Source organism: Oncorhynchus keta, unplaced genomic scaffold (assembly GCF_023373465.1).
Source record: "Oncorhynchus keta strain PuntledgeMale-10-30-2019 unplaced genomic scaffold, Oket_V2 Un_scaffold_13527_pilon_pilon, whole genome shotgun sequence".
NCBI classification, from domain to species: Eukaryota; Metazoa; Chordata; class Actinopteri; order Salmoniformes; family Salmonidae; genus Oncorhynchus; species Oncorhynchus keta.
The window spans coordinates 1-22,864 of record NW_026290774.1 but is presented as its reverse complement, the minus strand read 5'-3'; the positions used below and the strand labels follow the sequence as shown (position 1 = coordinate 22,864).

At 47.6% G+C, this 22,864-nt stretch overlaps 1 protein-coding gene across 1 annotated transcript in view; it reads right to left on the bottom strand.

The window, feature by feature from the left end:
* Window positions 1-22,857, bottom strand: part of LOC127927370 (mothers against decapentaplegic homolog 3) — a gene marked incomplete at its 5' end in the record, with an annotated part of 49,638 nt that extends 26,781 nt beyond the window's left edge. The window contains 2 exons of the mRNA XM_052513658.1: window positions 14,507-14,632; window positions 22,716-22,857. Of these exons, the coding sequence (XP_052369618.1) occupies window positions 14,507-14,632; window positions 22,716-22,857 (268 nt within the window). The remainder of the gene's footprint in view (window positions 1-14,506; window positions 14,633-22,715) is intronic.
* Window positions 22,858-22,864: the final 7 nt, after the last annotated feature.

Sequence of the window (22,864 nt, the reverse complement as noted above, 5' to 3'; positions counted from 1 at the left end):
AGAGAACAGCAGAACCAGGGAAGTAGAGGATATAAAGACAGAGGGAGACTGAAGAGAGAGAGAACAGCAGAACCAGGGAAGTAGAGGACATAAAGACAGAGGGAGACTGAAGAGAGAGAGAACAGCAGAACCAGGGAAGTAGAGGACATAAAGACAGAGGGAGACTGAAGAGAGAGAGAACAGCAGAGCCAGGGAAGTAGAGGACATAAAGACAGAGGGAGACTGAAGAGAGAGAGAACAGCAGAACCAGGGAAGTAGAGGATATAAAGACAGAGGGAGACTGAAGAGAGAGAGAACAGCAGAACCAGGGAAGTAGAGGACATAAAGACAGAGGGAGACTGAAGAGAGAGAGAACAGCAGAACCAGGGAAGTAGAGGACATAAAGACAGAGGGAGACTGAAGAGAGAGAGAACAGCAGAGCCAGGGAAGTAGAGGACATAAAGACAGAGGGAGACTGAAGAGAGAGAGAACAGCAGAACCAGGGAAGTAGAGGATATAAAGACAGGGAGACTGAAGAGAGAGAACAGCAGAACCAGGGAAGTAGAGGACATAAAGACAGAGGGAGACTGAAGAGAGAGAGAACAGCAGAACCAGGGAAGTAGAGGACATAAAGACAGAGGGAGACTGAAGAGAGAGAGAACAGCAGAGCCAGGGAAGTAGAGGACATAAAGACAGAGGGAGACTGAAGAGAGAGAGAACAGCAGAACCAGGGAAGTAGAGGATATAAAGACAGAGGGAGACTGAAGAGAGAGAGAACAGCAGAACCAGGGAAGTAGAGGACATAAAGACAGAGGGAGACTGAAGAGAGAGAGAACAGCAGAACCAGGGAAGTAGAGGATATAAAGACAGAGGGAGACTGAAGAGAGAGAGAACAGCAGAGCCAGGGAAGTAGAGGATATAAAGACAGAGGGAGACTGAAGAGAGAGATAACAGCAGAGCCAGGGAAGTAGAGGACATAAAGACAGAGGGAGACTGAAGAGAGAGATAACAGCAGAGCCAGGGAAGTAGAGGACATAAAGACAGAGGGAGACTGAAGAGAGAGAGAACAGCAGAACCAGGGAAGTAGAGGACATAAAGACAGAGGGAGACTGAAGAGAGAGAACAGCAGAACCAGGGAAGTAGAGGACATAAAGACAGAGGGAGACTGGAGAGAGAGAGAACAGCAGAACCAGGGAAGTAGAGGACATAAAGACAGAGGGAGACTGAAGAGAGAGAGAACAGCAGAACCAGGGAAGTAGAGGACATAAAGACAGAGGGAGACTGAAGAGAGAGAGAACAGCAGAACCAGGGAAGTAGAGGACATAAAGACAGAGGGAGACTGAAGAGAGAGAGAACAGCAGAACCAGGGAAGTAGAGGACATAAAGACAGAGGGAGACTGAAGAGAGAGAGAACAGCAGAACCAGGGAAGTAGAGGACATAAAGACAGAGGGAGACTGAAGAGAGAGAAACAGCAGAGCCAGGGAAGTAGAGGACATAAAGACAGAGGGAGACTGAAGAGAGAGAGAACAGCAGAACCAGGGAAGTAGAGGACATAAAGACAGAGGGAGACTGAAGAGAGAGAAACAGCAGAACCAGGGAAGTAGAGGACATAAAGACAGGGGGAGACTGAAGAGAGAGAGAACAGCAGAACCAGGGAAGTAGAGGACATAAAGACAGAGGGAGACTGAAGAGAGAGAGAACAGCAGAACCAGGGAAGTAGAGGACATAAAGACAGAGGGAGACTGAAGAGAGAGAGAACAGCAGAACCAGGGAAGTAGAGGACATAAAGACAGAGGGAGACTGAAGAGAGAGAACAGCAGAACCAGGGAAGTAGAGGACATAAAGACAGAGGGAGACTGAAGAGAGAGAGAACAGCAGAACCAGGGAAGTAGAGGACATAAAGACAGAGGGAGACTGAAGAGAGAGAGAACAGCAGAACCAGGGAAGTAGAGGACATAAAGACAGAGGGAGACTGAAGAGAGAGAGAACAGCAGAACCAGGGAAGTAGAGGACATAAAGACAGAGGGAGACTGAAGAGAGAGAGAACAGCAGAGCCAGGGAAGTAGAGGACATAAAGACAGAGGGAGACTGAAGAGAGAGAGAACAGCAGAACCAGGGAAGTAGAGGACATAAAGACAGAGGGAGACTGAAGAGAGAGAGAACAGCAGAGCCAGGGAAGTAGAGGACATAAAGACAGAGGGAGACTGAAGAGAGAGAGAACAGCAGAACCAGGGAAGTAGAGGATATAAAGACAGAGGGAGACTGAAGAGAGAGAGAACAGCAGAACCAGGGAAGTAGAGGACATAAAGACAGAGGGAGACTGAAGAGAGAGAGAACAGCAGAACCAGGGAAGTAGAGGATATAAAGACAGAGGGAGACTGAAGAGAGAGAACAGCAGAACCAGGGAAGTAGAGGACATAAAGACAGAGGGAGACTGAAGAGAGAGAGAACAGCAGAGCCAGGGAAGTAGAGGACATAAAGACAGAGGGAGACTGAAGAGAGAGAACAGCAGAGCCAGGGAAGTAGAGGATATAAAGACAGAGGGAGACTGAAGAGAGAGAGAACAGCAGAACCAGGGAAGTAGAGGACATAAAGACAGAGGGAGACTGAAGAGAGAGAGAACAGCAGAGCCAGGGAAGTAGAGGACATAAAGACAGAGGGAGACTGAAGAGAGAGAGAACAGCAGAACCAGGGAAGTAGAGGACATAAAGACAGAGGGAGACTGAAGAGAGAGAACAGCAGAGCCAGGGAAGTAGAGGACATAAAGACAGAGGGAGACTGAAGAGAGAGAGAACAGCAGAGCCAGGGAAGTAGAGGACATAAAGACAGAGGGAGACTGAAGAGAGAGAACAGCAGAACCAGGGAAGTAGAGGACATAAAGACAGAGGGAGACTGAAGAGAGAGAGAACAGCAGAACAAGGGAAGTAGAGGATATAAAGACAGAGGGAGACTGAAGAGAGAGAGAACAGCAGAACCAGGGAAGTAGAGGATATAAAGACAGAGGGAGACTGAAGAGAGAGAGAACAGCAGAACCAGGGAAGTAGAGGACATAAAGACAGAGGGAGACTGAAGAGAGAGAGAACAGCAGAACCAGGGAAGTAGAGGACATAAAGACAGAGGGAGACTGAAGAGAGAGAGAACAGCAGAACCAGGGAAGTAGAGGACATAAAGACAGAGGGAGACTGAAGAGAGAGAGAACAGCAGAACCAGGGAAGTAGAGGACATAAAGACAGAGGGAGACTGAAGAGAGAGAACAGCAGAACCAGGGAAGTAGAGGATATAAAGACAGAGGGAGACTGAAGAGAGAGAGAACAGCAGAGCCAGGGAAGTAGAGGACATAAAGACAGAGGGAGACTGAAGAGAGAGAGAACAGCAGAACCAGGGAAGTAGAGGACATAAAGACAGAGGGAGACTGAAGAGAGAGAGAACAGCAGAACCAGGGAAGTAGAGGACATAAAGACAGAGGGAGACTGAAGAGAGAGAGAACAGCAGAACAAGGGAAGTAGAGGATATAAAGACAGAGGGAGACTGAAGAGAGAGAGAACAGCAGAACCAGGGAAGTAGAGGACATAAAGACAGAGGGAGACTGAAGAGAGAGAGAACAGCAGAGCCAGGGAAGTAGAGGACATAAAGACAGAGGGAGACTGAAGAGAGAGAGAACAGCAGAGCCAGGGAAGTAGAGGACATAAAGACAGAGGGAGACTGAAGAGAGAGAGAACAGCAGAACCAGGGAAGTAGAGGACATAAAGACAGAGGGAGACTGAAGAGAGAGAGAACAGCAGAGCCAGGGAAGTAGAGGACATAAAGACAGAGGGAGACTGAAGAGAGAGAGAACAGCAGAACCAGGGAAGTAGAGGACATAAAGACAGAGGGAGACTGAAGAGAGAGAGAACAGCAGAACCAGGGAAGTAGAGGATATAAAGACAGAGGGAGACTGAAGAGAGAGAGAACAGCAGAACCAGGGAAGTAGAGGACATAAAGACAGAGGGAGACTGAAGAGAGAGAGAACAGCAGAACCAGGGAAGTAGAGGACATAAAGACAGAGGGGAGACTGAAGAGAGAGAGAACAGCAGAACCAGGGAAGTAGAGGACATAAAGACAGAGGGAGACTGAAGAGAGAGAGAACAGCAGAACCAGGGAAGTAGAGGACATAAAGACAGAGGGAGACTGAAGAGAGAGAGAACAGCAGAACCAGGGAAGTAGAGGACATAAAGACAGAGGGAGACTGAAGAGAGAGAGAACAGCAGAACCAGGGAAGTAGGGAAAAGACAGAGGAGACTAAAGACAGCAGAACCAGGAGACTGAAGACAGAGGGAGACTGAAGAGAGAGAGAACAGCAGAGCCAGGGAAGTAGAGGACATAAAGACAGAGGGAGACTGAAGAGAGAGAGAACAGCAGAACCAGGGAAGTAGAGGACATAAAGACAGAGGGAGACTGAAGAGAGAGAGAACAGCAGAACCAGGGAAGTAGAGGACATAAAGACAGAGGGAGACTGAAGAGAGAGAGAACAGCAGAACCAGGGAAGTAGAGGACATAAAGACAGAGGGAGACTGAAGAGAGAGAGAACAGCAGAACCAGGGAAGTAGAGGACATAAAGACAGAGGGAGACTGAAGAGAGAGAGAACAGCAGAACCAGGGAAGTAGAGGACATAAAGACAGAGGGAGACTGAAGAGAGAGAACAGCAGAACCAGGGAAGTAGAGGACATAAAGACAGAGGGAGACTGAAGAGAGAGAGAACAGCAGAGCCAGGGAAGTAGAGGACATAAAGACAGAGGGAGACTGAAGAGAGAGAGAACAGCAGAGCCAGGGAAGTAGAGGATATAAAGACAGAGGGAGACTGAAGAGAGAGAACAGCAGAACCAGGGAAGTAGAGGACATAAAGACAGAGGGAGACTGAAGAGAGAGAGAACAGCAGAGCCAGGGAAGTAGAGGATATAAAGACAGAGGGAGACTGAAGAGAGAGAGAACAGCAGAGCCAGGGAAGTAGAGGACATAAAGACAGAGGGAGACTGAAGAGAGAGAGAACAGCAGAACCAGGGAAGTAGAGGACATAAAGACAGAGGGAGACTGAAGAGAGAGAACAGCAGAGCCAGGGAAGTAGGACATAAAGACAGAGGGAGACTGAAGAGAGAGAGAACAGCAGAGCCAGGGAAGTAGAGGATATAAAGACAGAGGGAGACTGAAGAGAGAGAGAACAGCAGAGCCAGGGAAGTAGAGGATATAAAGACAGAGGGAGACTGAAGAGAGAGAACAGCAGAACCAGGGAAGTAGAGGATATAAAGACAGAGGGAGACTGAAGAGAGAGAGAACAGCAGAGCCAGGGAAGTAGAGGACATAAAGACAGAGGGAGACTGAAGAGAGAGAACAGCAGAGCCAGGGAAGTAGAGGATATAAAGACAGAGGGAGACTGAAGAGAGAGAGAACAGCAGAGCCAGGGAAGTAGAGGACATAAAGACAGAGGGAGACTGAAGAGAGAGAGAACAGCAGAGCCAGGGAAGTAGAGGACATAAAGACAGAGGGAGACTGAAGAGAGAGAGAACAGCAGAGCCAGGGAAGTAGAGGACATAAAGACAGAGGGAGACTGAAGAGAGAGAGAACAGCAGAACCAGGGAAGTAGAGGATATAAAGACAGAGGGAGACTGAAGAGAGAGAGAACAGCAGAGCCAGGGAAGTAGAGGATATAAAGACAGAGGGAGACTGAAGAGAGAGAGAACAGCAGAACCAGGGAAGTAGAGGACATAAAGACAGAGGGAGACTGAAGAGAGAGAGAACAGCAGAGCCAGGGAAGTAGAGGACATAAAGACAGAGGGAGACTGAAGAGAGAGAACAGCAGAACCAGGGAAGTAGAGGATATAAAGACAGAGGGAGACTGAAGAGAGAGAACAGCAGAACAAGGGAAGTAGAGGATATAAAGACAGAGGGAGACTGAAGAGAGAGAGAACAGCAGAACCAGGGAAGTAGAGGACATAAAGACAGAGGGAGACTGAAGAGAGAGAGAACAGCAGAACCAGGGAAGTAGAGGACATAAAGACAGAGGGAGACTGAAGAGAGAGAACAGCAGAACCAGGGAAGTAGAGGATATAAAGACAGAGGGAGACTGAAGAGAGAGAGAACAGCAGAACCAGGGAAGTAGAGGACATAAAGACAGAGGGAGACTGAAGAGAGAGAGAACAGCAGAACCAGGGAAGTAGAGGATATAAAGACAGAGGGAGACTGAAGAGAGAGAGAACAGCAGAGCCAGGGAAGTAGAGGACATAAAGACAGAGGGAGACTGAAGAGAGAGAGAACAGCAGAACCAGGGAAGTAGAGGATATAAAGACAGAGGGAGACTGAAGAGAGAGAGAACAGCAGAGCCAGGGAAGTAGAGGACATAAAGACAGAGGGAGACTGAAGAGAGAGAGAACAGCAGAACCAGGGAAGTAGAGGACATAAAGACAGAGGGAGACTGAAGAGAGAGAGAACAGCAGAGCCAGGGAAGTAGAGGACATAAAGACAGAGGAGACTGAAGAGAGAGAGAACAGCAGAACCAGGGAAGTAGAGGACATAAAGACAGAGGGAGACTGAAGAGAGAGAGAACAGCAGAACCAGGGAAGTAGAGGACATAAAGACAGAGGGAGACTGAAGAGAGAGAGAACAGCAGAACCAGGGAAGTAGAGGACATAAAGACAGAGGGAGACTGAAGAGAGAGAGAACAGCAGAACCAGGGAAGTAGAGGACATAAAGACAGAGGGAGACTGAAGAGAGAGAGAACAGCAGAACCAGGGAAGTAGAGGACATAAAGACAGAGGGAGACTGAAGAGAGAGAACAGCAGAGCCAGGGAAGTAGAGGACATAAAGACAGAGGGAGACTGGAGAGAGAGAGAACAGCAGAACCAGGGAAGTAGAGGACATAAAGACAGAGGGAGACTGAAGACAGAGGGAGACTGAACAGCAGAGCCAGGGAAGTAGAGGACATAAAGACAGAGGGAGACTGAAGAGAGAGAGAACAGCAGAGCCAGGGAAGTAGAGGACATAAAGACAGAGGGAGACTGAAGAGAGAGAGAACAGCAGAGCCAGGGAAGTAGAGGACATAAAGACAGAGGGAGACTGAAGAGAGAGATAACAGCAGAACCAGGGAAGTAGAGGACATAAAGACAGAGGGAGACTGAAGAGAGAGAGAACAGCAGAACCAGGGAAGTAGAGGACATAAAGACAGAGGGAGACTGAAGAGAGAGATAACAGCAGAACCAGGGAAGTAGAGGATATAAAGACAGAGGGAGACTGAAGAGAGAGAGAACAGCAGAGCCAGGGAAGTAGAGGACATAAAGACAGGGAGACTGAAGAGAGAGAGAACAGCAGAGCCAGGGAAGTAGAGGACATAAAGACAGAGGGAGACTGAAGAGAGAGAACAGCAGAGCCAGGGAAGTAGAGGACATAAAGACAGAGGGAGACTGAAGAGAGAGAGAACAGCAGAACAAGGGAAGTAGAGGATATAAAGACAGAGGGAGACTGAAGAGAGAGAGAACAGCAGAACCAGGGAAGTAGAGGACATAAAGACAGGGAGACTGAAGAGAGAGAGAACAGCAGAGCCAGGGAAGTAGAGGACATAAAGACAGAGGGAGACTGAAGAGAGAGAGAACAGCAGAGCCAGGGAAGTAGAGGATATAAAGACAGAGGGAGACTGAAGAGAGAGAGAACAGCAGAGCCAGGGAAGTAGAGGACATAAAGACAGAGGGAGACTGAAGAGAGAGAGAACAGCAGAGCCAGGGAAGTAGAGGATATAAAGACAGAGGGAGACTGAAGAGAGAGAGAACAGCAGAGCCAGGGAAGTAGAGGATATAAAGACAGAGGGAGACTGAAGAGAGAGAGAACAGCAGAGCCAGGGAAGTAGAGGACATAAAGACAGAGGGAGACTGAAGAGAGAGAGAACAGCAGAGCCAGGGAAGTAGAGGACATAAAGACAGGGAGACTGAAGAGAGAGAGAACAGCAGAGCCAGGGAAGTAGAGGACATAAAGACAGAGGGAGACTGAAGAGAGAGAGAACAGCAGAGCCAGGGAAGTAGAGGATATAAAGACAGAGGGAGACTGAAGAGAGAGAGAACAGCAGAGCCAGGGAAGTAGAGGACATAAAGACAGAGGGAGACTGAAGAGAGAGAGAACAGCAGAGCCAGGGAAGTAGAGGACATAAAGACAGAGGGAGACTGAAGAGAGAGAGAACAGCAGAGCCAGGGAAGTAGAGGACATAAAGACAGAGGGAGACTGAAGAGAGAGAACAGCAGAGCCAGGGAAGTAGAGGACATAAAGACAGGGAGACTGAAGAGAGAGAGAACAGCAGAGCCAGGGAAGTAGAGGACATAAAGACAGAGGGAGACTGAAGAGAGAGAGAACAGCAGAGCCAGGGAAGTAGAGGATATAAAGACAGGGAGACTGAAGAGAGAGAGAAGAGCAGAGCCAGGGAAGTAGAGGATATAAAGACAGGGAGACTGAAGAGAGAGAGAACAGCAGAACCAGGGAAGTAGAGGACATAAAGACAGAGGGAGACTGAAGAGAGAGAGAACAGCAGAGCCAGGGAAGTAGAGGACATAAAGACAGAGGGAGACTGAAGAGAGAGAGAACAGCAGAGCCAGGGAAGTAGAGGATATAAAGACAGAGGGAGACTGAAGAGAGAGAACAGCAGAACCAGGGAAGTAGAGGACATAAAGACAGAGGGAGACTGAAGAGAGAGAACAGCAGAACCAGGGAAGTAGAGGATATAAAGACAGAGGGAGACTGAAGAGAGAGAGAACAGCAGAACCAGGGAAGTAGAGGATATAAAGACAGAGGGAGACTGAAGAGAGAGAACAGCAGAGCCAGGGAAGTAGAGGATATAAAGACAGAGGGAGACTGAAGAGAGAGAGAACAGCAGAACCAGGGAAGTAGAGGACATAAAGACAGAGGGAGACTGAAGAGAGAGAACAGCAGAACCAGGGAAGTAGAGGATATAAAGACAGAGGGAGACTGAAGAGAGAGAGAACAGCAGAGCCAGGGAAGTAGAGGATATAAAGACAGAGGGAGACTGAAGAGAGAGAGAACAGCAGAACCAGGGAAGTAGAGGATATAAAGACAGAGGGAGACTGAAGAGAGAGAGAACAGCAGAGCCAGGGAAGTAGAGGACATAAAGACAGAGGGAGACTGAAGAGAGAGAGAACAGCAGAACCAGGGAAGTAGAGGACATCAAGACAGAGGGAGACTGAAGAGAGAGAGAACAGCAGAGCCAGGGAAGTAGAGGACATAAAGACAGAGGGAGACTGAAGAGAGAGAGAACAGCAGAACCAGGGAAGTAGAGGATATAAAGACAGAGGGAGACTGAAGAGAGAGAGAACAGCAGAGCCAGGGAAGTAGAGGACATAAAGACAGAGGGAGACTGAAGAGAGAGAGAACAGCAGAGCCAGGGAAGTAGAGGACATAAAGACAGAGGGAGACTGAAGAGAGAGAGAACAGCAGAGCCAGGGAAGTAGAGGACAAAAAGACAGAGGGAGACTGAAGAGAGAGAGAACAGCAGAACCAGGGAAGTAGAGGACATAAAGACAGAGGGAGACTGAAGAGAGAGAGAACAGCAGAGCCAGGGAAGTAGAGGACATAAAGACAGAGGGAGACTGAAGAGAGAGAGAACAGCAGAACCAGGGAAGTAGAGGACATAAAGACAGAGGGAGACTGAAGAGAGAGAGAGAACAGCAGAGCCAGGGAAGTAGAGGACATAAAGACAGAGGGAGACTGAAGAGAGAGAACAGCAGAGCCAGGGAAGTAGAGGATATAAAGACAGAGGGAGACTGAAGAAAGAGAGAACAGCAGAACCAGGGAAGTAGAGGATATAAAGACAGAGGGAGACTGAAGAGAGAGATAACAGCAGAGCCAGGGAAGTAGAGGATATAAAGACAGAGGGAGACTGAAGAGAGAGAGAACAGCAGAACCAGGGAAGTAGAGGATATAAAGACAGAGGGAGACTGAAGAGAGAGAACAGCAGAACCAGGGAAGTAGAGGATATAAAGACAGAGGGAGACTGAAGAGAGAGAGAACAGCAGAACCAGGGAAGTAGAGGACATAAAGACAGAGGGAGACTGAAGAGAGAGAGAACAGCAGAGCCAGGGAAGTAGAGGATATAAAGACAGAGGGAGACTGAAGAGAGAGAGAACAGCAGAGCCAGGGAAGTAGAGGATATAAAGACAGAGGGAGACTGAAGAGAGAGAGAACAGCAGAACCAGGGAAGTAGAGGATATAAAGACAGGGAGACTAAAGAGAGAGAGAACAGCAGAGCCAGGGAAGTAGAGGACATAAAGACAGAGGGAGACTGAAGAGAGAGAGAACAGCAGAGCCAGGGAAGTAGAGGACATAAAGACAGAGGGAGACTGAAGAGAGAGAGAACAGCAGAGCCAGGGAAGTAGAGGACATCAAGACAGAGGGAGACTGAAGAGAGAGAGAACAGCAGAGCCAGGGAAGTAGAGGACATAAAGACAGAGGGAGACTGAAGAGAGAGAACAGCAGAGCCAGGGAAGTAGAGGACATCAAGACAGAGGGAGACTGAAGACAGAACAGCAGAGCCAGGGAAGTAGAGGACATAAAGACAGAGGGAGACTGAAGAGAGAGAGAACAGCAGAGCCAGGGAAGTAGAGGATATAAAGACAGAGGGAGACTGAAGAGAGAGAGAACAGCAGAGCCAGGGAAGTAGAGGACATAAAGACAGAGGGAGACTGAAGAGAGAGAGAACAGCAGAACCAGGGAAGTAGAGGATATAAAGACAGAGGGAGACTGAAGAAAGAGAGAACAGCAGAACCAGGGAAGTAGAGGACATCAAGACAGAGGGAGACTGAAGAGAGAGAGAACAGCAGAACAAGGGAAGTAGAGGACATAAAGACAGAGGGAGACTGAAGAGAGAGAACAGCAGAACCAGGGAAGTAGAGGACATCAAGACAGAGGGAGACTGAAGAGAGAGAGAACAGCAGAGCCAGGGAAGTAGAGGACATAAAGAGAGAGAGAACAGCAGAACAAGGGAAGTAGAGGATATAAAGACAGAGGGAGACTGAAGAGAGAGAGAACAGCAGAGCCAGGGAAGTAGAGGACATCAAGACAGAGGGAGACTGAAGACAGAACAGCAGAGCCAAGGAAGTAGAGGACATAAAGAGAGAGAGAACAGCAGAACAAGGGAAGTAGAGGATATAAAGACAGAGGGAGACTGAAGAGAGAGAGAACAGCAGAGCCAGGGAAGTAGAGGACATCAAGACAGAGGGAGACTGAAGACAGAACAGCAGAGCCAAGGAAGTAGAGGACATAAAGAGAGAGAGAACAGCAGAGCCAGGGAAGTAGAGGACATAAAGACAGAGGGAGACTGAAGAGAGAGAGAACAGCAGAACCAGGGAAGTAGAGGATATAAAGACAGAGGGAGACTGAAGAGAGAGAGAACAGCAGAGCCAGGGAAGTAGAGGATATAAAGACAGAGGGAGACTGAAGAGAGAGAGAACAGCAGAACCAGGGAAGTAGAGGATATAAAGACAGAGGGAGACTGAAGAGAGAGAGAACAGCAGAACCAGGGAAGTAGAGGACATAAAGACAGAGGGAGACTGAAGAGAGAGAACAGCAGAACCAGGGAAGTAGAGGATATAAAGACAGAGGGAGACTGAAGAGAGAGAGAACAGCAGAGCCAGGGAAGTAGAGGACATAAAGACAGAGGGAGACTGAAGAGAGAGAGAACAGCAGAGCCAGGGAAGTAGAGGATATAAAGACAGAGGGAGACTGAAGAGAGAGAACAGCAGAACCAGGGAAGTAGAGGATATAAAGACAGAGGGAGACTGAAGAGAGAGAGAACAGCAGAGCCAGGGAAGTAGAGGACATAAAGACAGAGGGAGACTGAAGAGAGAGAACAGCAGAACAAGGGAAGTAGAGGGAGAAAAACCAACAGGACAACGTCTACCAGTTCCCTCGGCCCTCACGCAGAGACAGTGGAGACAACGGAAAATTACAGGGTTCCGGAAACAAAACATTCAGCAAACGCTTGCACAGTTCTCGTAACAGCACAGATTTATTTGTACTTTTCCTTCTAACTACTTCCAAGGTAAATACCTTTGAAGTAGTGAACTGCCTGGGCCCATGTGAAGACCCAGTCTATTTGAAGTACAGTGAACTGTCTGGGCCCATGTGAAGGCCCAGTCTATTTGAAGTAGTGAACTGTCTGGGCCCATGTGAAGGCCCAGTCTATTTGAAGTACAGTGAACTGCCTGGGCCCATGTGAAGGCCCAGTCTATTTGAAGTACAGTGAACTGCCTGGGCCCATGTGAAGACCCAGTCTATTTGAAGTAGTGAACTGCCTGGGCCCATGTGAAGACCCAGTCTATTTGAAGTAGTGAACTGCCTGGGCCCATGTGAAGACCCAGTCTATTTGAAGTAGTGAACTGTCTGGGCCCATGTGAAGACCCAGTCTATTTGAAGTAGTGAACTGTCTGGGCCCATGTGAAGACCCAGTCTATTTGAAGTACAGTGAACTGTCTGGGCCCATGTGAAGGCCCAGTCTATTTGAAGTACAGTGAACTGTCTGGGCCCATGTGAAGGCCCAGTCTATCTGAAGTACAGTGAACTGTCTGGGCCCATGTGAAGGCCCAGTCTATTTGAAGTACAGTGAACTGTCTGGGCCCATGTGAAGGCCCAGTCTATTTGAAGTACAGTGAACTGTCTGGGCCCATGTGAAGGCCCAGTCTATTTGAAGTACAGTGAACTGTCTGGGCCCATGGGAAGACCCAGTCTATTTGAAGTACAGTGAACTGTCTGGGCCCATGTGAAGACCCAGTCTATTTGAAGTACAGTGAACTGCCTGGGCCCATGTGAAGACCCAGTCTATTTGAAGTAGTGAACTGCCTGGGCCCATGTGAAGACCCAGTCTATTTGAAGTAGTGAACTGCCTGGGCCCATGTGAAGGCCCAGTCTATTTGAAGTAGTGAACTGTCTGGGCCCATGTGAAGACCCAGTCTATTTGAAGTACAGTGAACTGTCTGGGCCCATGTGAAGACCCAGTCTATTTGAAGTACAGTGAACTGTCTGGGCCCATGTGAAGACCCAGTCTATTTGAAGTACAGTGAACTGTCTGGGCCCATGTGAAGACCCAGTCTATTTGAAGTACAGTGAACTGTCTGGGCCCATGTGAAGACCCAGTCTATTTGAAGTACAGTGAACTGTCTGGGCCCATGTGAAGACCCAGTCTATTTGAAGTACAGTGAACTGTCTGGGCCCATGTGAAGACCCAGTCTATTTGAAGTACAGTGAACTGCCTGGGCCCATGTGAAGGTCCAGTCTATTTGAAGTACAGTGAAGTGTCTGGGCCCATGTGAAGACCCAGTCTATTTGAAGTACAGTGAAGTGTCTGGGCCCATGTGAAGGTCCAGTCTATTTGAAGTACAGTGAACTGTCTGGGCCCATGTGAAGACCCAGTCTATTTGAAGTACAGTGAACTGCCTGGGCCCATGTGAAGGTCCAGTCTATTTGAAGTACAGTGAAGTGTCTGGGCCCATGTGAAGACCCAGTCTATTTGAAGTACAGTGAAGTGTCTGGGCCCATGTGAAGGTCCAGTCTATTTGAAGTACAGTGAACTGTCTGGGCCCATGTGAAGACCCAGTCTATTTGAAGTACAGTGAACTGCCTGGGCCCATGTGAAGGTCCAGTCTATTTGAAGTACAGTGAAGTGTCTGGGCCCATGTGAAGACCCAGTCTATTTGAAGTACAGTGAAGTGTCTGGGCCCATGTGAAGGTCCAGTCTATTTGAAGTACAGTGAACTGTCTGGGCCCATGTTAAGACCCAGTCTATTTGAAGTACAGTGAACTGCCTGGGCCCATGTGAAGGTCCAGTCTATTTGAAGTACAGTGAAGTGTCTGGGCCCATGTGAAGACCCAGTCTATTTGAAGTACAGTGAAGTGTCTGGGCCCATGTGAAGGTCCAGTCTATTTGAAGTACAGTGAACTGTCTGGGCCCATGTGAAGACCCAGTCTATTTGAAGTACAGTGAAGTGTCTGGGCCCATGTGAAGGTCCAGTCTATTTGTTGTTTTCTATAGTAGCTGGGCCAGAAACAGTGATTTAATAAACAGGATATTATCATTGATGTCAATGTGGGCTGACTGAGTTGGCCACAGCTCTGGGCTCAGACCGGGTTTCCTCTGTTACAATACTGAGCAGTGGACTGGCTTCCCGAGGGAGGGCTGCGGTGCAACGCTTGTCCGCTAGTTAGCACAGACACAGACACACACACACACACACACCACACACACTGTGCCTAAATCTCACAAATAAACATCCCCAAACACACAACCAAATAACAATTTTTGTATTTATTTTTTGTTCGAGGTAACTACACCAACTAACAAAAACATTCTCCTGCCCTCTCATCTCTCTGCAGCAGACATTTGAAGAGCGATATGTTGGGAATTTCAAATTGCACTATTGAATGGCAACACATACAGCCTCGGCACCTAAGTATGGTGATAATATTGTATTGTGAGGTCCATAGTCATACCCAGTCCTAATGCTTACCTAAATTGCTGTGTGTTGGAGACACTGGGTTTGGTGACAGGTTGGGTGAACTGGTGTCCATGCTGTGGTTCATCAGGTGATCACTGGTCTCCCCATCTTCACTGAGATAGCCAGGTGGAGGAGTCTCTGAAACACACACACCACTAGTAAACCACAGCCAATAGAGTAAACAATGATTGGTTGGTAGGTTCCTTCTAATAACATGTCCCAAAGGCCCCTACACTGCTCCACATATGCATATTAACAACGCCCTTTGTCATTGTGCTCTCGGCCAATGCTTTTATTCAGGGAAGGGGAACCCAGTAGAAAACAGGCTGAATGTACTGACTGAGTTGGTTCTACTCCTGACAGGCTGAATGTATTGACTGAGTTGGTTCTACTCCTGACAGGCTGAATGTACTGACTGAGTTGGTTCTACTCCCTACAGGCTGAATGTATTGACTGAGTTGGTTCTACTCCTGACAGGCTGAATGTACTGACTGAGTTGGTTCTACTCCTGACAGGCTGAATGTACTGACTGAGTTGGTTCTACTCCCTACAGGCTGAATGTATTGACTGAGTTGGTTCTACTCCCTACAGGCTGAATGTACTGACTGAGTTGGTTCTACTCCCGACAGGCTGAATGTATTGACTGAGTTGGTTCTACTCCCTACAGGCTGAATGTATTGACTGAGTTGGTTCTACTCCCGACAGGCTGAATGTACTGACTGAGTTGGTTCTACTCCTGACAGGCTGAATGTATTGACTGAGTTGGTTCTACTCCTGACAGGCTGAATGTACTGACTGAGTTGGTTCTACTCCTGACAGGCTGAATGTACTGACTGAGTTGGTTCTACTCCTGACAGGCTGAATGTACTGACTGAGTTGGTTCTACTCCTGACAGGCTGAATGTATTGACTGAGTTGGTTCTACTCCTGACAGGCTGAATGTATTGACTGAGTTGGTTCTACTCCTGACAGGCTGAATGTACTGACTGAGTTGGTTCTACTCCTGACAGGCTGAATGTATTGACTGAGTTGGTTCTACTCCTGACAGGCTGAATGTATTGACTGAGTTGGTTCTACTCCTGACAGGCTGAATGTATTGACTGAGTTGGTTCTACTCCTGACAGGCTGAATGTATTGACTGAGTTGGTTCTACTCCTGACAGGCTGAATGTACTGACTGAGTTGGTTCTACTCCTGACAGGCTGAATGTACTGACTGAGTTGGTTCTACTCCCGACAGGCTGAATGTACTGACTGAGTTGGTTCTACTCCCGACAGGCTGAATGTACTGACTGAGTTGGTTCTACTCCTGACAGGCTGAATGTACTGACTGAGTTGGTTCTACTCCCTACAGGCTGAATGTACTGACTGAGTTGGTTCTACTCCTGACAGGCTGAATGTACTGACTGAGTTGGTTCTACTCCCTACAGGCTGAATGTATTGACTGAGTTGGTTCTACTCCTGACAGGCTGAATGTATTGACTGAGTTGGTTCTACTCCCGACAGGCTGAATGTACAGGCTGAATGTACTGAGAGTTGGTTCTACTCCTGACAGGCTGAATGTACTGACTGAGTTGGTTCTACTCCTGACAGGCTGAATGTACTGACTGAGTTGGTTCTAATATAATACTCCTGACAGGCTGAATGTATTGACTGAGTTGGTTCTACTCCTGACAGGCTGAATGTACTGACTGAGTTGGTTCTAATATAATACTCCTGACAGGCTGAATGTACTGACTGAGTTGGTTCTAATATAATACTCCTGACAGGCTGAATGTATTGACTGAGTTGGTTCTACTCCTGACAGGCTGAATGTACTGACTGAGTTGGTTCTACTCCTGACAGGCTGAATGTACTGACTGAGTTGGTTCTACTCCTGACAGGCTGAATGTATTGACTGAGTTGGTTCTACTCCTGACAGGCTGAATGTACTGACTGAGTTGGTTCTACTCCCGACAGGCTGAATGTACTGACTGAGTTGGTTCTACTCCTGACAGGCTGAATGTATTGACTGAGTTGGTTCTACTCCCGACAGGCTGAATGTACTGACTGAGTTGGTTCTACTCCCGACAGGCTGAATGTACTGACTGAGTTGGTTCTACTCCCGACAGGCTGAATGTACAGACTGAGTTGGTTCTACTCCCGACAGGCTGAATGTACTGACTGACAGGCTGAATGTATTGACTGAGTTGGTTCTACTCCTGACAGGCTGAATGTACTGACTGAGTTGGTTCTACTCCCGACAGGCTGAATGTACTGACTGAGTTGGTTCTACTCCTGACAGGCTGAATGTATTGACTGAGTTGGTTCTACTCCTGACAGGCTGAATGTACTGACTGAGTTGGTTCTACTCCCGACAGGCTGAATGTACTGACTGAGTTGGTTCTACTCCCGACAGGCTGAATGTATTGACTGAGTTGGTTCTACTCCCGACAGGCTGAATGTACTGACTGAGTTGGTTCTACTCCTGACAGGCTGAATGTATTGACTGAGTTGGTTCTACTCCTGACAGGCTGAATGTATTGACTGAGTTGGTTCTACTCCTGACAGGCTGAATGTACTGACTGAGTTGGTTCTACTCCTGACAGGCTGAATGTACTGACTGAGTTGGTTCTACTCCCGACAGGCTGAATGTACTGACTGAGTTGGTTCTACTCCTGACAGGCTGAATGTACTGACTGAGTTGGTTCTACTCCAGGCTGACAGGCTGAATGTATTGACTGAGTTGGTTCTACTCCTGACAGGCTGAATGTACTGACTGAGTTGGTTCTACTCCCGACAGGCTGAATGTATTGACTGAGTTGGTTCTACTCCTGACAGGCTGAATGTACTGACTGAGTTGGTTCTACTCCTGACAGGCTGAATGTATTGACTGAGTTGGTTCTACTCCTGACAGGCTGAATGTACTGACTGAGTTGGTTCTACTCCTGACAGGCTGAATGTATTGACTGAGTTGGTTCTACTCCTGACAGGCTGAATGTACTGACTGAGTTGGTTCTACTCCTGACAGGCTGAATGTATTGACTGAGTTGGTTCTACTCCTGACAGGCTGAATGTACTGACTGAGTTGGTTCTACTCCTGACAGGCTGAATGTATTGACTGAGTTGGTTCTACTCCTGACAGGCTGAATGTACTGACTGAGTTGGTTCTACTCCTGACAGGCTGAATGTACTGACTGAGTTGGTTCTACTCCTGACAGGCTGAATGTACTGACTGAGTTGGTTCTACTCCTGACAGGCTGAATGTACTGACTGAGTTGGTTCTACTCCTGACAGGCTGAATGTACTGACTGAGTTGGTTCTACTCCTGACAGGCTGAATGACAGGCTGAATGTATTGACTGAGTTGGTTCTACTCCTGACAGGCTGAATGTACTGACTGAGTTGGTTCTACTCCTGACAGGCTGAATGTATTGACTGAGTTGGTTCTACTCCTGACAGGCTGAATGTATTGACTGAGTTGGTTCTACTCCTGACAGGCTGAATGTATTGACTGAGTTGGTTCTACTCCTGACAGGCTGAATGTATTGACTGAGTTGGTTCTACTCCTGACAGGCTGAATGTATTGACTGAGTTGGTTCTACTCCCGACAGGCTGAATGTATTGACTGAGTTGGTTCTACTCCTGACAGGCTGAATGTATTGACTGAGTTGGTTCTACTCCTGACAGGCTGAATGTACTGACTGAGTTGGTTCTACTCCCTGACAGGCTGAATGTACTGACTGAGTTGGTTCTACTCCTGACAGGCTGAATGTACTGACTGAGTTGGTTCTACTCCTGACAGGCTGAATGTATTGACTGAGTTGGTTCTACTCCTGACAGGCTGAATGTATTGACTGAGTTGGTTCTACTCCTGACAGGCTGAATGTACTGACTGAGTTGGTTCTACTCCTGACAGGCTGAATGTACTGACTGAGTTGGTTCTACTCCTGACAGGCTGAATGTACTGACTGAGTTGGTTCTACTCCTGACAGGCTGAATGTACTGACTGAGTTGGTTCTACTCCTGACAGGCTGAATGTACTGACTGAGTTGGTTCTACTCCTGACAGGCTGAATGTACTGACTGAGTTGGTTCTACTCCTGACAGGCTGAATGTATTGACTGAGTTGGTTCTACTCCTGACAGGCTGAATGTATTGACTGAGTTGGTTCTACTCCTGACAGGCTGAATGTACTGACTGAGTTGGTTCTACTCCTGACAGGCTGAATGTACTGACTGAGTTGGTTCTACTCCCTACAGGCTGAATGTACTGACTGAGTTGGTTCTACTCCTGACAGGCTGAATGTATTGACTGAGTTGGTTCTACTCCTGACAGGCTGAATGTACTGACTGAGTTGGTTCTACTCCTGACAGGCTGAATGTATTGACTGAGTTGGTTCTACTCCTGACAGGCTGAATGTACTGACTGAGTTGGTTCTACTCCTGACAGGCTGAATGTACTGACTGAGTTGGTTCTACTCCTGACAGGCTGAATGTACTGACTGAGTTGGTTCTACTCCTGACAGGCTGAATGTATTGACTGAGTTGGTTCTACTCCTGACAGGCTGAATGTACTGACTGAGTTGGTTCTACTCCTGACAGGCTGAATGTATTGACTGAGTTGGTTCTACTCCTGACAGGCTGAATGTACTGACTGAGTTGGTTCTACTCCTGACAGGCTGAATGTACTGACTGAGTTGGTTCTACTCCTGACAGGCTGAATGTATTGACTGAGTTGGTTCTACTCCCGACAGGCTGAATGTACTGACTGAGTTGGTTCTACTCCTGACAGGCTGAATGTATTGACTGAGTTGGTTCTACTCCTGACAGGCTGAATGTACTGACTGAGTTGGTTCTACTCCTGACAGGCTGAATGTATTGACTGAGTTGGTTCTACTCCTGACAGGCTGAATGTACTGACTGAGTTGGTTCTACTCCTGACAGGCTGAATGTATTGACTGAGTTGGTTCTACTCCTGACAGGCTGAATGTACTGACTGAGTTGGTTCTACTCCTGACAGGCTGAATGTACTGACTGAGTTGGTTCTACTCCTGACAGGCTGAATGTACTGACTGAGTTGGTTCTACTCCTGACAGGCTGAATGTACTGACTGAGTTGGTTCTACTCCTGACAGGCTGAATGTATTGACTGAGTTGGTTCTACTCCTGACAGGCTGAATGTATTGACTGAGTTGGTTCTACTCCTGACAGGCTGAATGTATTGACTGAGTTGGTTCTACTCCTGACATGCTGAATGTATTGACTGAGTTGGTTCTACTCCTGACAGGCTGAATGTATTGACTGAGTTGGTTCTACTCCTGACATGCTGAATGTATTGACTGAGTTGGTTCTACTCCTGACAGGCTGAATGTATTGACTGAGTTGGTTCTACTCCTGACAGGCTGAATGTACTGACTGAGTTGGTTCTACTCCTGACAGGCTGAATGTACTGACTGAGTTGGTTCTACTCCTGACAGGCTGAATGTACTGACTGAGTTGGTTCTACTCCTGACAGGCTGAATGTATTGACTGAGTTGGTTCTACTCCCTACAGGCTGAATGTATTGACTGAGTTGGTTCTACTCCTGACAGGCTGAATGTACTGACTGAGTTGGTTCTACTCCTGACAGGCTGAATGTACTGACTGAGTTGGTTCTACTCCTGACAGGCTGAATGTATTGACTGAGTTGGTTCTACTCCTGACAGGCTGAATGTACTGACTGAGTTGGTTCTACTCCTGACAGGCTGAATGTACTGACTGAGTTGGTTCTACTCCTGACAGGCTGAATGTACTGACTGTAACAGGGGGGGTCAACTTCTCCTCCAGAGGTAGTAACAGATCATGTGCTGGTCTGGTCTCCACGAGGCAGTGTCTGCTTCTGACGGCTTCTCAAGCCACCACAGACACCATTTGTGCCAGGCAGAGACTGCCCACCACCTCTGGAATCAGTGTGTGTGTCTGCGTGTGTGTGTGTGTTTTGGCAACTGTTCATCCGGTCTGCTGATGTAGCTCACACCTCTGCTAGAGTCTGTCTGAAGGTAGGGGTCTAGGTGACTGTCTCCCAAACTCACTGTGAAGGAAGGAGAGGGGTCTAGGTGACCGTCTCCCAAACTCACTGTGAAGGAAGGAGAGGGGTCTAGGTGACTGTCTCCCAAACTCACTGTGAAGGAAGGAGAGGGGTCTAGGTGGCCGTCACCCAAACTCACTGTGAAGGAAGGAGAGGGCTCTAGGTGGCCGTCTCCAAAACTCACTGTGAAGGAAAGAGAGGGCTCTCGGTGGCCGTCTCCCAAACTCACTGTGAAGGAAGGAGAGGGCTCTAGGTGGCCGTCTCCCAAACTCACTGAGAAAGAAGGAGAGGGCTCTAGGTGGCCGTCTCCCAAACTCACTGTGAAGGAAGGAGAGGGCTCTAGATGGCCGTCTCCCAAACTCACTGTGAAGGAAGGAGAGGGCTCTAGGTGGCCGTCTCTCAAACTCACTGTGAAGGAAGGAGAGGGCTCTAGGTGGCTAGAGGGGCTAGAAGGAAAGGGGGCTAGAGAAAACAGAGAGGGGCTAGAGGGGCAGTGGCTGTCACCCAACCTCACTGAGAAGCCAGGAGGAGAACTGAAGGAAAAGTTACTGGATAAAAACCCTCGTCTGTCACAACTAGACTGTGTGAGAGTGGGCAGACAAGACCAAATCCCAGACACTGAGCTGTGTGAAACAAGGTCATGCATTGCAAACTCTTGGCCAGTCTCCCCTACTCACCGGTCTGGTCCGCTTGAATGGGATTTTAACTTGCTTTAAGACTTCTCTCACCGACCTTCCACTCATTTTAAACGTGTCTCACTTAGACCAGTCTCGTCCACTAAAATACTTTTCTATAACATGCTGTATAAATCCTGACTGGTCTCACCTGCTCTAGGAGTCTGTGTGAGAACTAGTTTCACCTCCTTTACCACTGGTCTCACTAGTAATACTGATATGTCACCTGGTATGTAGACTGGTCTCACTAGTTATATGACTGATATGTCACCTGGTATGTAGACTGGTCTCACTAGTTATATGACTGATATGTCACCTGGTATGTAGACTGGTCTCACTAGTTTTATGACTGATACATCACCAGTTATCAGACTGATATATAGACTTGTCTCACCAGTAATATGACTGATATGTCACCTGGTATGTAGACTGGTCTCACTAGTTATATGACTGATATGTCACCTGGTATGTAGACTTCTCTCACTAGTAATATGACACCTGGTATGTAGACTTGTCTCACCAGTAATATGACTGATATGTCACCTGGTATGTAGACTGGTCTCACTAGTTATATGACTGATATGACACCTGGTATGTCGACTTGTCTCACTAGTTATATGACTGTTATGTCATCTGGTATGTAGACTGGTCTCAACAGTAATATGTCACCTGGTATGTAGACTGGTCTCACTAGTTATATGACTGTTATGTCATCTGGTATGTAGACTTGTCTCACTAGTTATACGACTGATATGTCACCTGGTATGTAGACTGGTCTCACTAGTTATATGACTGATATGTCACCTGGTATGTAGACTGGTCTCACCAGTAATATGACTGATATGTCACCTGGTATGTAGACTGGTCTCACTAGTTATATGACTGTTATGTCATCTGGTATTTAGACTTGTCTCACTAGTTATATGACTGATATGTCACCTGGTATGTAGACTGGTCTCACTAGTTATATGACTGATATGTCATCTGGTATTTAGACTTGTCTCACTAGTTATACGACTGATATGTCACCTGGTATGTAGACTGGTCTCACTAGTTATACGACTGATATGTCACCTGGTATGTAGACTGGTCTCACTAGTTATATGACTGATATGTCACCTGACTTGTCTCACTAGTAATATGACTATGTATTTAGACTTGTCTCACTAGTTATATGACTGATATGTCACCTGGTATGTAGACTGGTCTCACTAGTTATATGACTGATATGTCACCTGGTATGTAGACTGGTCTCACTAGTTATACGACTGATATGTCACCTGGTATGTAGACTGGTCTCACTAGTAATATGACTGATATGTCACCTGGTATGTAGACTGGTCTCACTAGTTATATGACTGATATGTCACCTGGTATGTAGACTGGTCTCACTAGTTATACGACTGATATGTCACCTGGTATTTAGACTGGTCTCACTAGTTATATGACTGATATGTCACCTGGTATTTAGACTGGTCTCACTAGTTATACGACTGATATGTCACCTGGTATGTAGTTGCTCTGTGGCTCGATGCCGGCGGGGAAGTTGGTGTTCTCTGGGATGGAGTGGCTGTAGTCATCCAGAGGAGGAAACTCACTGGGGATCTCTGTGTGTCTGGGAACCAGCACAGGAGGCAGCACTGCAGAAACACAA